The following is a 16,516-nucleotide window of genomic DNA, read 5'->3' as shown; positions in this document are numbered from 1 at the left end:
AATGGTTATTTTGAAATATCAAATAATAACCTCTTTATTTAATTGTAATTTATTACTCTTTTTATATATTTATTTTCCAGAAGTAGAAAAAGTACACAGCATAAGGAGGGATTAAAAGTCATAGTAGACTACTAGGAGAGTGGAGGGTGAGGGTCCACTTGGGGGACGGGGTTAAACGGCGGGGATCAATGTCACATCGCATACCAGCCCCCTAACATTATTACGAGTCATGAGGGGTGCGGCCTTCCTCGGAGACGTATAAAAATAGAGCGACCATAAGCACTTTTCCACAAGCACTTGTTCTCTCAAGTCTCACTCTCCCTTTGTTTTCTTGGGATGCAGAAACCTCATTCAATGCCCTTTTAATATCCTCCTCCTATCTTTCAATCCACCTCTCCTCCTCCTCCTCCTCCATTGTTGCTAATCAAGCTTATTGCTCTGGTTCTGGTTTAAACTTGTGAAAAGATGGGGAGTACGGACAAGGCTATCAGCCTGGAGGAGATCAAGAACGAGACTGTCGATCTGGTATATTTTTCTTTCTTTCACTTTACCACCTCTATTTTCTCCCTCATTTCGGGAAACTAGGGTTGGTGATTTTGTTTTGTGTGAGTTTTTACTTTTTCATGAGTTGGCTTTTTGCTTAATCTTTGGACTGAGAGAGTTTTATTGTTGCATGATCTTAGTTTTCTTGCTGTGTTCATGCTTTGGATTGATGCTTAAATTGATTGATTGATTCTTTCTGCAACTACTCTCTCTGTTCGAACCCTGAACATATCTTAATCGTCGCGGTTATTCTCGATCACCTAGGATAACACCAAGAGACTTTGTGTTTTTTTGTTCTTTGCATGCATATATAAGAAGTGAAAATCATGTACTTTTGAGCTGGCTTTTACGTAATAAACAGTTGTGTTTACATGGGTTCATCTCAAAAGATTGAAAGTTTCCCATTTTCTCGCTATATTTTCTCACCAACCAAGCAGAGTGTATAATCATGTCCCCAGGTAGTATCCAAACGGGATGGATCTACACATGTGAATGACAGAGAGGTTGAGTCCACTACGGTTAATAATTCCCCTAAATATGTTTTTTTATATAAACACACACACACTCTCTCAAACAAATTCACTGTCCCATGACATCTAGGTCTATAACAATTTTAAATATAAAAAAATAGTTATACATAACATAAATTATTGAACTAAAACATCACGATAACAGTAAGTAAATTGTACTGGTGTTTGTCTTCTTTATAGAAGTTGAAGTACCTTTTCCGTGGTACTTTGGACTTTTCCCATTCTGAGGAATTCTCCTTTTGTTTATCTCTAGGGACTTAAACCGTTTCGGTTATCAACTTTCACATCCACCCTCAATCCTGACACCATTGGATTAGAAAACCCGTATATTTATTGTTTATTTTGTTTTACTATACCTTATTTACCCTTCTTTCATGCTTTTGTTATTTACACTAGCATCCAAACGCTGTTTATCATGTTGGAGCGCGTGCATTTCACGCGCCAATCACGCTCCTGCCTTGAAACGTAGTGCTGTGCCACTGACGCAAACAGTTTTTTATGTTTAATATTTTTAATAAATAAAATGTAATATATTAATATTTTGTGGGTCAACACTTTAGTGCTTGGCTAGCATCCCTAGGCGGGGAGGGCAAAAATGGGAAGGACCATGTTTATCCGTCCGGGTTCGTACACTGAGTGAGCGCCGAGTCCGACTCAGCTCGATTCGTTGCATCCACTTGGTTAGCCAAAATATCAAAATATATTGAGGTTTGATTTTCGGGTCATCGTAACCGTTGAAAATCAAAATTCATGGTCAATAATCGTTACAAGTTGTAACCAAATAAAGGATTAAAAGATTTCCTTTAGATTTGATTAGAAAATAAGATGAGACTTTATGAGATTTGTTTCAAAATTCACTTTTTGTTTAACTTGACCGAAACACCATTACGTCATTCATTTTGAACATTAATAGTAGTAGATTAGAGCATTTCCTTTGGACAAATTAAAAAAAAAAAAAGGATTATAATATAATAAGAGTGTAGAAGGAGAAAATGCGTACAAGAAATTTTCCTGCCTAAAAGCTATATATCTTGTTTGCCCTGTATCTATTTTGTTTTTTTAATTTCCAATTATTTATTCATTTTTTTATGAGGTGGGTTGATTTGAAATGTAGTATGCATTTATTTTTGTGGGATCTACTAATCTAGTAAGTGAAACAGTCATGTCTGTGGCTATTAATGTACAAAGAATGTCAAACCAATGAACTGGCTAATATAACCACCTGGGATGGCCCAATGGTTAAGGATAAATTTCAAGTTCGTATTCTACATGGCATGTCCTGGGTTTCATTTCCAGCGCTCGTGAATCGTACGATGGTGGCTAGAGACGGCTCTTAGAATGGTGGACTGCTGTGGTGAAGTCATTAGATGGTCCCCTTTTTAAAATATGAATTGGCTAATATACTTTGAAATAAAAATTAAAATAATAATATGAACTTGCAAATACTTGTATTACATGTTTACGTAGAGATTTACAATATAGCTATCGTGTGATATGTGAATTTTTGAAATTGTGTAGTGAGTATTACAATTTTTGTCCTAACAAAGAGTTGGTTTACAGGAGCGGATTCCGATCGAGGAAGTATTTGGACAGTTGAAATGCTCCAGAGAAGGTTTGAGCTCCGAGGAAGGAGCGCAAAGGCTGGAGATTTTTGGTCCCAACAAGCTAGAAGAGAAAAAGGTCATTTTCGGAATACTATAACTAGCCTCTCTGCACGAGCGAGTGCAGGAGACATTTTCCTTTTACTGTAACGATTATATACGCTAAATTTTGTTTTTACTAGCTTTGAATATAGTTTAGTTCATAATATCTAAATATTTGTTACTGGTTACAATGAACAGGAAAGCAAATTTCTCAAGTTCCTGGGATTCATGTGGAATCCTCTATCATGGGTCATGGAAGCTGCAGCCATCATGGCAATTGCTCTGGCCAACGGCGATGGGAAGCCGCCAGATTGGCAAGATTTTGTTGGTATTCTCTGCCTGTTGGTCATCAACTCTACCATCAGTTTTATTGAAGAAAACAATGCTGGAAATGCAGCTGCTGCTCTTATGGCTGGTCTTGCTCCCAAGACTAAGGTAATTCAAATCAAACATTTCAATACGGTCCTGGATTCAGTGGCTTTGTACTCAAGTAACTAACTTTAGGTTTAGGGAGCCTTTTCAACAGTTCAAGAAAACGGCATAAATGGTCACTGACATTAGTTGCACAAGACAAGACGCGGTGGCTAAAAGAACTATAATCATTAACATACAGAATTATCGGTGGCTAAAAGTTTGAGCCACCTTATCTTGTGCCACTCTTATAGTGACTATTTATCTTGTTTTCTTGCAGCGCAAACATATCGCCATTTTTTGTTTTTGTTAATAGAATACATGCTCATATGTATGCTAGTAGGGAAACTGTCATTTCGTGAACCTATGTGAACAGGGTAACATAATAAGATTTCTAATATTCACGAATCCATAACAAAATCAAATAAATTTCTCACCGTTGTTTATGTAGACAGATCGATATGAGTTTCAGACACATCACACAACCATGCACCATACTAACTGGAGGCAACAATATAATTCTAATGTGTTTGATGGCGATGCATATGTAGGTCCTTAGAGATGGAAAATGGAGTGAGGAGGATGCTGCCATTTTGGTTCCAGGGGATATCATCAGTATCAAATTGGGAGATATTGTCCCAGCTGATGCTCGTCTTCTTGAGGGTGATCCTTTAAAGATTGATCAATCTGCTCTCACAGGAGAATCACTTCCAGTGACCAAGCATCCGGGTGATGAGGTTTTCTCCGGTTCGACTTGCAAGCAGGGTGAAATTGAAGCTGTTGTTATTGCCACCGGTGTCCATACCTTCTTCGGGAAGGCTGCACATCTTGTGGACAGCACTAACCAAGTCGGACACTTCCAGAAGGTGCTCACTGCCATCGGGAACTTCTGCATCTGTTCCATTGCCATTGGAATGCTGATTGAGATCGTAGTCATGTACCCAATTCAGCACCGCAAGTACCGGAGTGGAATTGACAATCTCTTGGTGCTCTTGATTGGAGGCATCCCCATTGCCATGCCCACTGTCTTGTCTGTTACTATGGCCATTGGTTCTCACAGGCTATCTCAGCAGGGTGCCATCACCAAGAGGATGACTGCCATTGAGGAACTGGCGGGTATGGATGTGCTTTGCAGTGATAAGACAGGAACACTAACTCTTAACAAGCTTAGTGTTGATAAAAACTTGATTGAGGTGTTTGCAAAGGGTGTGGAGAAAGAACATGTCATTCTTCTAGCTGCAAGGTCATCCAGAACTGAAAACCAGGATGCCATTGATGCTGCTATGGTTGGAATGCTTGCCGACCCAAAGGAGGTATAAATCATTTCCAACTTTTCTTGTATGCCCTATACTTGCTTCTTCAATATTTCTGAGACGGAATTTGCAATGGATATGCTCATCTTAATGAATCAATTTTTACACAGGCCCGGGCTGGTATTAGAGAGGTGCACTTCTTACCTTTTAATCCCGTCGACAAGAGAACTGCTTTGACTTACATTGATAACGATGGAAACTGGCATAGAGCAAGCAAAGGTGCTCCTGAGCAGGTACTTCTGTTTTTCCTATAGTTACCGGCCAAAAATTACCGTTCATACCCATATACTAATGACTTGATTTCTGAAATTAGATTTTGGAACTTTGCAACTGCAAAGAGGATTTCAAGAAGAAGGCTTTTGCCATTATTGACAAGTATGCTGAACGTGGTCTTCGGTCATTGGCTGTTGCTAGACAGGTTTTATACCAACCTTGGCATTTTTAGTATTGTCTTGCATTTTTTCAGTTTTATTAGAAATAAAGCACCCTCTTAGCATTGTGATTGGTACATGTCTACAGGAAGTGCCTGAAAAAGCAAAAGAAAGTGCTGGTGGTCCATGGCAGTTGGTTGGATTGCTGCCTCTTTTCGACCCTCCAAGACATGACAGTGCAGAAACTATCCGCCAGGCTCTTAACCTTGGTGTAAATGTTAAGATGATTACTGGTAAGTCGGTTAATATTTTCAACCTAGTTTAATGGATTCATTTTAATTTTGAGTGTTGTTGTGTTTACTTGCCGCCACTCTCTATCTGCAGGGGATCAACTTGCCATTGCCAAGGAAACTGGCCGGAGACTTGGAATGGGAACAAACATGTACCCATCTGCTTCCTTACTTGGTCAAGACAAGGATGCTAGCATAGCTGCCCTTCCAATTGAAGAGTTAATTGAGAAGGCTGACGGGTTCGCTGGAGTGTTTCCAGGTGAATACTTTAAGTACTGACTAATTAGAGGGTTTTGCTGTTTTCGAATAGGGAAAGTGATTTGTTGTTTATTTTAAACACATTTTCGTGCTTCTTGTAGAGCACAAATACGAAATTGTGAAGAAGTTGCAGGAAAAAAAGCACATTTGTGGAATGACGGGAGATGGTGTCAATGATGCCCCTGCATTGAAGAAGGCAGATATTGGAATTGCTGTTGCTGATGCTACAGATGCTGCACGAAGTGCTTCTGACATTGTTCTTACAGAACCCGGACTGAGTGTCATCATTAGTGCAGTGTTGACCAGTAGAGCTATTTTCCAGAGAATGAAGAACTACACAGTTAGTTTTTCTGCCTTTCTTATCAGCAGACCACTCTGATCAAACAGTTTATGATGGGAAGTCTAACGTTTTCCTTCTCTTTCTGTTTTCTTTGGCTTTTGAAGATCTATGCGGTTTCGATCACCATTCGTATTGTGGTAAGTAAATGGTGGTGGTTTAACAATTTGTGGTTTCTCTCCCTAATTAAGTCTTCGTCTAATTGTTTTTTGTTTTTGGCAAGCATTGCAGTTTGGTTTCATGTTCATTGCTCTCATATGGAAGTTCGACTTCTCACCTTTCATGGTTTTGATTATTGCCATATTGAACGATGGTAAGTTTTTAAGAAGCGAACTTTCAAGTAGCATATAATATAAATTGATAAATGTGACTGCTGACACCATGCACTTGTTAAATTTTGAAGGCACAATTATGACAATATCAAAGGATAGAGTAAAGCCATCTCCCCTGCCTGATAGCTGGAAATTGAAAGAGATTTTTGCTACCGGGATTGTGCTTGGCGGTTACTTGGCATTGATGACTGTTATCTTCTTCTGGTTAATCAAAGAAACTGACTTCTTCTCCGTAAGATGATCTTTGTTATGCTTTTCACTTTTTTGATCCATCTTTTCTTACAGAAACTTCATGAAGTTCAGATTCCAATCTGCATTTTCTGCTCATTGTTTTGCAGGACCAATTTGGTGTAAGATCCTTAAGGGAGACTCCTGAGGAACTAATGGCTGCCTTGTACCTGCAAGTGAGTATTGTAAGCCAGGCCCTCATTTTTGTGACTCGATCCCGCGGCTTCTCCTTTATGGAACGCCCTGGAATGCTTCTACTCGGTGCTTTCATGATCGCGCAGCTGGTAAGAAGAATGCCGCTTATATCCTCTATTAAATACAGCAAGTTTTTATACATATGTTATTGAAAGCTGAAGATTATACTTTCTTCAGATTGCAACTTTGATAGCAGTATATGCCAACTGGAGTTTTGCAAGAATACACGGATGTGGTTGGGGATGGGCTGGTGTCATCTGGATTTACAGCATTGTCTTCTATTTCCCACTAGACTTGATGAAATTCGCCATCCGTTACATCTTAAGTGGAAAGGCATGGCTCAACTTGCTAGAGAACAAGGTAAATCTTTGTTCTTTCGAATATAAGGTGAAATCATTTAGTTTGATCCGGTGAAGTTAAAGTTTTCTAATGATTCATCCTACTGTAACAGACTGCCTTTACCACCAAGAAAGATTATGGAAAAGAAGAGAGAGAAGCTCAATGGGCTCATGCTCAAAGGACCCTTCATGGTCTCGAAGCACCAGAATCTTCTAGTATCTTCAATGACAAGAGCAGCTACAGAGAGCTGTCTGAGATTGCTGAGCAGGCCAAGAGACGAGCTGAAGTTGCAAGGTTAGCTACCATTCAGAATTTCAAAATGTTACCTACAGGAAACAATTCGTTTGCCAATTCCTGAGACATACATCACTTTTAAAGTTATCTGAATGATGGGTAACATTCTCTTGTTAGATATTTAGCGTGTTATGTTGTCATATTGTAAACTTGGACCGCACTACTAGCTCAGTAATCCAGATTGACAACATAGCATCATGTTGACATAACATGTCACATATTCTGGCAAGAAAACATTTTCCTATAAGAGACAGTATCTTCTTGCGTGCCATCGGTTTAATGAATATCTTGTTAATTTGTGGTTGTAGACTTCGGGAGCTTCACACGCTCAAGGGACATGTGGAATCAGTTGTGAAGCTAAAAGGCCTGGACATTGACACAATCCAGCAGCATTATACAGTGTAACAATCCAGAAGAAATGCTACCTGTGCCAAGAAGGGCGGAGTTCAACAATGTAACAAAGCGATGAGGAGAGAAAAATCGAAAGCAGGCATAATTAGTTAAACATTTCTAGATATGTTGGAGAGCCTGTCTGTGCTAAATGTAAAACTCTCCTCCATTTCATATTTGCATTCTAATGAATTTCAAGTGCAAGACAAAGGGTTATATTTGGTTTATTTTTGCTCGTGTAAGGGGCTAAACAGTATCCTGCAGTTTTCCAGCCATAATCTACTTTCTTTCTTCGATTGTTTGCACTTTGTATCCACTATTTTTATATCCACTCTTTGAGCATTTATCGAATGCAGGATGTGAGACAGCATTAGAACGCTGTTGGCACAACCCTCGGATGCTGACCATGGTCGTTCAAGCGCTGTGTCACATTCTGTACTATTCCTGCATTAGAGAACAATTGCACATTTTTCCACATTAGAGAACAATTTACCTTGTTCTCTGGTAAGTTGGGAGCCAAGCCGTTCAACTCTATGTAACAGGATGGTGAATTTCTTAGTCTAGTGGAAAATGGAAGACGATGCTGTAGATCCAGATGACATCGGCCCATCTCAACCAAGTCCGAGTAATTTTCTGAAACCCAGTTGACATAATGCTACCCAAGTTGGAATCTGAAAAGGGTAAAACTCAGCTGTATTTAAAAGAGGATATACATGGAAATGGAATTGTCCTTGCTAGCTGCGCGATCATGAAAGCATGGACTAAAAGCAGTCCAGGACGTTCCACGAAGGAGGGGCCGTGGAATCGAGTCACAAAAATGAGGGCCTGGCTCACAACACTCACTTTGCAGGTACAAGGAAGCCATTAGTTTCTCAGGACTCTCTCATGGATCTTACAGCAAATTTTTCCGGCAAAACAATGAGCAGAAAGTTTCTACAAAAATGATGGATCGAAAGGCATGGCAAAGATCATCTTACAAAAAAGAAGTTGGTTTCTTTGATAACCACTAAGAGCAATCCCTGTAGTAAAATCTTTGTACAAACATGTTAATAAGAAGCTTTGGAGCATCTCAAAGAGGATTTAAAACTGCTTGGCTGCCTATTTTTACAAGAAAACCAAGAAAATATAGCTTCAAGAGACTCTTTAAATTACTCCTTTAACAAAATGAATAGCCTTATGGAGGAAGAGAGAGAATTTAACAAAAGATAGAGAATTTAGGGCTTAGCTGAGTATCAAAAGTTTATCAAAAATTGGTGGAGATGGGGCATTTATAAGACCTAGGTCAGCCACATATGTAAGGTTTGCCTTGACATATGTCGGCATCCGATTGGGATGAGTCATCCACATGATGAATGAGGAAATAATTATCTCAAAGATATTATTTAACAAATAATTAGTCCTATATTTAATACCTTTGATTTTTCTACTTGCCATAGGCAGGAGAGCTTGATGAGGTTGCAATCAACTACTTAAATCTTCAAGAGGGTTGAACTACGCGTTGAGCGGATGTGGGTCTCACCAATTTAATGAGGTCATTCTCATCACTTGTGGGTAAAAGTTCACGTGTCAGCTCTAAGATTTTTTATATTATTTTGGCTCCATGAATGCCCCTACGCATCTTGTGCTGTACGTAGGCCGTGCAGGAGGCCGTGCAGGAGGTGTAGAAGTCTAAGTTGAGTAGGTCTGCCAAAAATGAGTTCTTCGACTGCATTGGATTTTGAGCTCTGACTTGTAGTAAATGTCTTATGAGAGGTGAAGTTCAACTGTCTATAAAATTTATTTAATTTTACCTTAAGTAGGGATTAAATAAACCTAGATAGCAATTTTCTTCCAAACAAGAAAGAGAGAGAATAAGAAGATATTGTTCCAGTAAATTGTGAGTCAATGTTAGGAAAAAAAGGAATGTAAATATTGTAAATACTAAGAGTCCTTTATTAGGAAGGATAGTCTTTTATTATTTGTTTCCTTATGGAACATGAATTGTATGTATATATATTTCAAATCAGAAATACAATGAAAATTACCCTGTAAAATTCTATTTGATATCAGAGCCAAGCTGCCGTAACCTTACCGTAACCTTACGTGTCTGCGCTGCACCCTAGGATTGCAGCACACAATCTTGTTGCTGCTATGTGCGCTGTGTGTCCCTTACTGGAGCGTTATTTGCTGCTATGTGTGTGCCGTGTGTTTTGCAGAGTAGTTTGTTGTTGTTGCCGTGAGTCTCTAGTGCAATTATGCGTTGTTTTTTCCTCCCCTTTCTCACTAAGTCGTGATGGCGAACATAGGCGATGAATCACTTTTGAAGTTGGAAGGTGGTTCCCGCGCACCAACCAATAATCCGATACCAAGTCCCGTTGTTATTCAGAACGATGTGTCTGCCGTACCAAATACCGTGAAGTTGAATGGATCAAATTATCCTCTTTGGTCCAAGGTATTGGAGATGCATATTGCTGGACATGGTAGAAAGGGCTTCGTGATAGAGAGTATCAAGGAACCTGCTGAGGATAGTGCTGAGTATGAAACGTGGGAAACAAGGAATGCAATAGTAAACGGGTGGTTGATCAATTTCATGGAACCTGCTATCATGGGATTTTTTATTCACCTACGTATTGCTAAAGAAGTCATTTAGGCTTCGTCAAAAGGACCGGCCAGTGGGTGTGTATTACGCTGACCTTAAGTCCGTTTGGCAGGAGCTGGATCAACGAAGACCAATCAAGATGGAATGTGTTGATTGTTGCCGAGAATAGTATGCAGTCACAGTAGCCACCTAGCGAATTTGCTGATGTGCCCCCCCTCTCTCTCTCTAGCTCCACTGTGCCACCCAATATGTCTTCTTTGGATATACCTAAGGTAAGTATTATGGATGATTATGTAACTAATGCAAGTAATGATGTAAGTACATATAAGTTGCCACCGAGACAAAATCGAGGTGTGCCACCTGTCAGGTTCTCTCCGGAAGGAAAAGTGAAGTATCCAATAGCCAACTACGTCTCATGCAATGGTCTTTCATCAGAGCACCAAACTTTGGTGGACAATATGGAATCTGTTCAAGTACCAACCCGTGTGGAGGAAGCTCTAAAGGATCCAAAGCGGGCAAAAGCAATGTATGAGGAAATGTTGGCGTTACAGAAGAGTAATACCTGGGAGGTGATGCCGTTGTCAAAAGGAAAGAGAACAACTGGATGCCGATGGGTATTTACAATCAAATACAAAGCCGATGGATCAATAGACAGGTACAAAGCAAGGTTGGTAGCTAAAGGATACACCCAAACATATGGTGTAGATTACCAGGAAACTTTCTCTCTGTTTGCCAAGATGAATACGGTACGTATTCTGATTTCTTTAGCTGCAAATATGGATTGGCCATTAAAACAACTTGATGTGAAGAATGCTTTTCTCCATGGGAACTTGGAGGAAGAAGTATATATGGATTTTCCGCTTGGGTATAGTGCTGGTGGAAATATCGGAGTATGTCGGTTGCGTAAGTCTCTCTATGGACTTAAACAATCGCCTCGTGTGTGGTTTGATAGGTTTACTCAAGTTATGAAAAAGATTGGGTATCATCAGAGTCATTCTGATCACACGTTGTTTGTTAAACGAAGACAGGGAAAAGTGACAGCATTAATCATCTCTGTAGATGACATGATTATCACTGGAGATGATGTTGATGAAATTTCGAAGTTGCAGGGTAATCTTGTGTCCGAGTTTGAAATGAAGAACCTAGGGGACTTGAAGTATTTTCTTGGGGTTGAAGTTGCTCGTTCTCCGAAAGGTATCTTCTTGTCCCAACATAAGTATGTTCTAGATTTGTTAAAAGAAACTGGTATGCTGGGGTGTCAGCTGGTAGATACTCCTATTGTTGAAAAACATCATCTATGTTTGGATATGAATCAGAAATCAGTTGATAAAGGGAGATATCAGAGACTTGTAGGAAGACTAATTTATTTGGCTCATACACGCCTAGATATTGCCTATGCTGTGAATGTAGTGATTCAATTTATTCACTCACCGAATGTAGATCATATGGTTGTTGTTGTGCATATCTTAGCATATCTGAAGTCTGCACCAGGAAAATGAGTACTATATGGGAAGCATGGACATTTGAGGGTTGAGGGGTTCACAAATGCTGACTGGGCAAGAAATGTAAGTGATAGACGATCTACTTCTGGGTATTTTACTTTTGTGGGAGGAAATTTGGTTACATGGCGAAGTAAGAAATAGAAGGTTGTATCGAGATCCTTAGATGAGGCTGAGTATAGAGGCATGACCCACAGCACTTGTGAGGTTCTTTGGGTTCAAAAACTTCTTTGGAGTCTGGGTTTCAAACCAAAGGAGACCATGAGACTATATTGTGATAATAAGTCAGCAAGAGATATAGCTGATAATCCAGTGCAGCAGGATAGGACAAAACATGTGGAGGTTGATTGACATTTTATTAAAGAGAAGCTTCAGAAGAAGATTGTGTCCATACCGTTTGTGAATTTAGATGAGCAACTTGCAGATATTTTTACTCATGTTGTGTGTAGTCAAAAGTTTGTTGACTCACTTGTCAAGTTGGGCATGTGTGATATCTATGCACCAACTTGACGGAGAGTGTAAATTGTGAGTCAATGTTAGGAAAAAAGGGAATGTAAATATTGTAAATACTAAGAGTCCTTTATGAGGAAGGATAGTCTTTTATTATTTGTTTCCTTATGGAACATGAATTGTATGTATATATATTTCAAATCAGGAATACAATGAAAATTACCCCGTAAAATTCTATTGTTCCTCCTCCTCGAATTTTCTTCTTTGCTTGTCCTGTGAATAGTTGATTGCCTTCGTCGTTGTTGCGCCAAAAGGTAAGAAAAAAAATTCCTACAATCCAAACAATTGGAGTTAGGAAACTACCTAATAAAATGTGTAGTAAATGACGCTTTTTATTATTTTATTTTCATATAAACTATAAAAATTCATTATTCCTCATATTCTGTAAATTTTGAAGTTAAACGAAATGTAATTAGTGTTTTCAACATACTAATGAATGCAACACTTTGAATTTTAGTAATTAGTGTGACACAAAGATCATATTCATTTTGTTTTTATTATGAGACAAAGGAACTTTCTATATGTTTATACGGTTTTAAAACCACAACATCCGTCCATGCAGTGTTTTTGTTGTCCATTTGGCCTTCTCGTGGCAACGCGCAGGCTAAAGCAATAGTGCTAAAGTATTACACTGTATCGGTGTAGAGATCAGGATCGGACTAGACTCAAAAACTGAAAACCTTGAGAAGGAAGATTAGTTGGGAAGATCAATAACTGATAATTATTCTACAAGAAGGTAGTAGAGCAGTTGAACAAAATCTGCGAAAGACAATGGGCCGAGCAATATATCCATTATCTGCATCACAAGCTCACAACATATTTAATTTTTGATGGTATTTATCATTCTATCAACTGAACAGCTACAATGACAGGTATTTTTTCCCTCAACTTTTGTGTTAGAGCAACACGAACTGTCATGACGCCGGCTGCTGGTCCGCTTAACCGAACTTTCACTACGTAGTCATTGATCTGTACAAGCTCGAGGATTCCACCTCCAGTGCCAGCCAGATATGGTCTAATCTCAGAAAGAATCTGTAAAAAAGTGTATAGCTAGTTAGTTTAGTACAACACAAATTGGTTAACTATTACTTTCATTCATGAACCCTATCTGTACGAGGTTTTCATAGTGACTTTTGGAATGAAGATCGACATTTGAGTCAAATATAACTTTGTAACTCTCAATTTTTGACCTTCGGGTTGGAGGTGGCCTAAAAATTCATCGTAAGAATTGATAAGCTCATATTTATATATATTTTATATCAAATTCACTTGTCTTTTCTTAGTTAGTTCCTTATATTTTTGAGCTATTCACTTTGTTTTTGTGTTTTGTAGGATTTGTCAAGCAAAGAAAAGAAAAATAGCACAAGTGAGATTTTAAGTAACAAATTCGTCAAAACTGCCTGTGCATGTCAGCTGACTTTGAAAGCAAGTTGCGGACAGTTCAGAATGAATTAGAGAATGAGCCTTATATGCTTGGAAAGCTACGAATGTCTATTTTCTGGAGCATTTCGCGGATTGTTAACATCATTTCTAGAAGAAGTTATGGCCGTTTTAACACTGAAAGGTTCCCAAGAGGCTGAGCAGTTTGTAACTGACAAGAAAGCATTGAAAACAATAAATCCAATAAATCTAGCAGCCAAAACTGATGCAATCAAGAACAAACCAGTTGACACCTATTCAAATATCAGAGAAAATGGAATTAAAGATGAGGATTAAGAGGGAGTAATTGGCATAAAGGCTACCCAAGGAGTTACAATTGTTTTACCATTTCCTCTCACTTATTGTCATCACTAAATGGCTATTAGTGGGTGAGTTAAGGAGAAGAAAATGATGCAGCAAGAATTGGTTTAAAAGTAGTGTTGGGGAAGGAAGGAAAAAGAGGGTCTCAGTCGATTTCTTTCGGTTCTATTTTCTCAAACTCATGTCTATCTTTTGTTTTAACTTAAGAATTGTGTAACTAAATTTTTAGTAGTTAGGGGCTGTTTGAAGCCTCGAATATGATTGCAAGTTTGTTATGACATTTCGTTTGAATTACTTTCATGAATGGATGAAAATTGGTTCACTACTTGTCTCATTGATGAATTCTTTATGTGTTTTCTCCGGATGCATACTTAGTAAGCATATCTAAGATTTTAATGCTATGAATATGTGTGTGCCTGCCCTTGTCGAATGAGGACCTATATATGTTCTAGAGTAGTACTTGTTAATTGCGATTAACATGTGAACCAATTTCTAGGATAAGTAAGACAACACTAGTACTTACGATGCCTTGTGATGACTCAAACTCTTTTCGTTCTTAATGATTTCTACTTGTTAAATCTATGAACACGCCATTCTAGATTGCATATTAGTGACTAAGTTAAGTTGAAAACGCCATTCTCTTAACATACTACATAAGAAAGAGTAATAGGTTGAGTTCTAACATTGAGCCAGCTTGAGCATCTTCATCCGGAAATAGAAGAAATTTGAATGAAACATAACATGTTTGCATGATTATTTGGTGGTGGATAACACTTCCCCTAACTCGTTTTCTTAACTTGTGAACTACAATCTATTTTTATTATTTAAAATCTGTCTCTGTCCTGTTTTTGTTTGATTTAATTTAAATATCAAATCAACTCCAAAAATCCGAAAAATTTGTGTGAGTGTAGCTCTGTGTGTCTAGTTTCTGCATATAAAATTTCGTAGACTTTAGATAAGTGTAAGTTGGTCTAATAATTATTTTTCGGTGGCTGGTCGGTAAAGACAACAGCTCAGTTTTTGTGACATTTTAAGTAATTAGATAAAACAATCTTCTACGGTAAAGACCCTTATTTTCATATGCTACAATTGACAAATCTTAGTGTTAATAAGGAAAATCAATAGAACATTTGTGTGCTACTTTGTGGTGTGCTTTTAATCCTATCAAGAAGTAAAACCATTTCACAGAAGTGGTGTAAAATATAAATAGGCTAGTTAGTTGGTGATGATGATTTCCCTAACCTTTTCAACATTTTCTTCATTTAGCTCAAGGCCTGTTTCTCTGTCCAAAATCTGTTCTACTTCCATAATCTCGGGTATTTTATCTCGCAGGCGGGTTTCGATTCCCATCTTCAGCGTCATAGTTGAGCTTGGACAAGATCCACAAGCTCCTTGTAGCTTTAATACCACAACAAGACCATCTATCTCATGGAGTGCCACATTCCCTCCATCAGCCATCAACCCAGGCCGTACCTCATCCAAGACTTTCTCCACATTTTCTTGGGTTAGCGGAAGGACACAGCGTGGTGAAACGACATGCCCTACATGCATTGTTTCCCAAAAGCCAAACAAGCACATTAAAATCCAATCCATGTGGAAAATCATTTCATTCGATGTAAGTAAACAGTGAGTTAAAACCTACATAAATATTATATTTGAAGGAGACTTAAAAGTTATAACACGGTTTAACATTGCTGCAGCTTGGAAGCATTTTCATGAGTACATTGGTAAATTTCCTTTGACCGAAGAACATAATAGCAGTAAATTCAAAGCTTCAATTTCATCTTATTTGCAATCAACTTGGAGATATAAGCTATCAACAGAATTAAGAGAAGCACAGAAATTAATAAATGTTCACAGATACCTGCTGGTTTTCTTGGAGCACGATTGTAATCGAGCGCAAGAAAGTGCCTACTGCAGAATTGGCCTCTGAGAAAAGCGGCTTGCTTTGAAGAAAATCCACAGGCAATTGAATTGGGGTTCTGGCAACAGAAAAATTCCAACACATTCCAAAAGTAAGAAATGAGCTGAAAAGCGAAACCCGCCACCAAAACCAACAGGAATGAGTTAACAACACTGAGTTTGGATTAAATAAGTATATGTCGCTCGAATAAAAGCAGATATTTGAGTGGCACCTTGAAGAGTGAAAGATGAGAAGTTGAATGCAGTTCAGATGATGAAGGGAGAGATGAGTTGTGCAGAGCAGTGGTTTGGGCTGAGGATGCACCCACCATTGTTTCTCTATTCTCTCAGTAAAACAGAAACACTTGTTTTGGGGGTTTTTTTTGCACTTTTTGTCTGTCTAGGTTCGAGAAAGTAATGGTAGCAAGTTTGATAGGAAGCATTGTTTGATTGGCTGCAGATGGACAACTGGAACTACTGGTGTTGCAGATTCTGTGGATAGGAATGTGATGACTAGCATTTTCTGTTTCACAAAATCTCTTACGTCGACAACTTTCGGTGGAATAAACAGGAAACAAACGGTACTTGTGCTGGGTCTGGGCCCAAGTTTATAACTCCCATGTTGGGCTAGATCCAGTTCATTGCAGTTCGTATCATTTTTTTCTGGTCCATTGAAATTTATAAGATTACTCTTTTTTTTTTTTTTTTTTTTTTTGTTAGATTAGCCACCGACATGGTTTGAACCTACGCCGTCATGCAAGGACTCAACACTTTTCCACCACTGTGGTAGAAGGGTCACTTGCTATAAGACTA

General features: G+C 38.6%; 2 protein-coding genes across 4 annotated transcripts; one reads left to right on the top strand and one right to left on the bottom strand.

Moving 5' to 3' along the window:
- The first annotated feature begins 261 nt into the window (after positions 1–261).
- On the top strand, positions 262–7,779 carry LOC125480830 (plasma membrane ATPase 4). The gene is made up of 16 exons (XM_048592023.1): positions 262–525; positions 2,634–2,753; positions 2,915–3,151; positions 3,679–4,440; positions 4,551–4,673; positions 4,754–4,858; positions 4,960–5,104; positions 5,196–5,360; positions 5,461–5,699; positions 5,804–5,836; positions 5,928–6,009; positions 6,100–6,260; positions 6,367–6,540; positions 6,629–6,811; positions 6,903–7,084; positions 7,393–7,779. Exons 1-16 carry the CDS (start codon positions 466–468, stop codon positions 7,487–7,489), a joined length of 2,868 nt encoding a protein of 955 aa, XP_048447980.1. The 5' UTR covers positions 262–465; the 3' UTR covers positions 7,490–7,779.
- LOC125480831 (nifU-like protein 3, chloroplastic) lies at positions 7,382–16,237 on the bottom strand. Of its 3 annotated transcripts, XM_048592026.1 has the most exons (5): positions 15,937–16,237; positions 15,666–15,828; positions 15,044–15,342; positions 12,225–12,331; positions 7,382–7,509 (listed from the first exon to the last, which is right to left on the bottom strand). In XM_048592026.1, exons 1-4 carry the CDS (start codon positions 16,033–16,035, stop codon positions 12,236–12,238), a joined length of 657 nt encoding a protein of 218 aa, XP_048447983.1. In that variant the 5' UTR covers positions 16,036–16,237; the 3' UTR covers positions 7,382–7,509; positions 12,225–12,235. The 3 variants fall into 3 exon arrangements, with proteins under 3 accessions (XP_048447983.1, XP_048447981.1, XP_048447982.1); XM_048592024.1 differs by lacking the exons at positions 7,382–7,509; positions 12,225–12,331 and adding an exon at positions 12,722–13,093 and having other exon boundaries at positions 15,937–16,229; XM_048592025.1 differs by lacking the exons at positions 7,382–7,509; positions 12,225–12,331 and adding an exon at positions 12,722–13,093 and having other exon boundaries at positions 15,666–15,783; positions 15,937–16,226.
- Positions 16,238–16,516: the final 279 nt, after the last annotated feature.

The sequence above is a fragment of a genome, unplaced genomic scaffold, assembly GCF_019419815.1.
Source record: "Pyrus x bretschneideri cultivar Hongxiangsu unplaced genomic scaffold, Pyrus_bretschneideri_v1 Contig36, whole genome shotgun sequence".
Taxonomy (NCBI): Eukaryota; Viridiplantae; Streptophyta; class Magnoliopsida; order Rosales; family Rosaceae; genus Pyrus; species Pyrus x bretschneideri.
The sequence above is the reverse complement of the archived record's forward strand: the minus strand, read 5'-3'. Positions and strand labels throughout refer to the sequence as shown.

Excerpts from the sequence above, each read along its gene's own strand:
- LOC125480830 (XM_048592023.1), top strand. The coding sequence starts at position 466 with ATGGGGAGTACGGACAAGGCTATCAGCCTGGAGGAGATCAAGAACGAG. Across the intron at positions 526-2,633 it reads AGAACGAGACTGTCGATCTG|GAGCGGATTCCGATCGAGGA; the intron begins GTATATTTTTCT and ends GTTGGTTTACAG. Across the intron at positions 4,441-4,550 it reads TGCTTGCCGACCCAAAGGAG|GCCCGGGCTGGTATTAGAGA; the intron begins GTATAAATCATT and ends ATTTTTACACAG.
- LOC125480831 (XM_048592024.1), bottom strand. The coding sequence starts at position 16,035 with ATGGTGGGTGCATCCTCAGCCCAAACCACTGCTCTGCACAACTCATCT. Across the intron at positions 15,829-15,936 it reads CTCATCTTTCACTCTTCAAG|CTCATTTCTTACTTTTGGAA; the intron begins GTGCCACTCAAA and ends TTCGCTTTTCAG. Across the intron at positions 13,094-15,043 it reads ATGAAGAAAATGTTGAAAAG|ATTCTTTCTGAGATTAGACC; the intron begins GTTAGGGAAATC and ends ACTTTTTTACAG.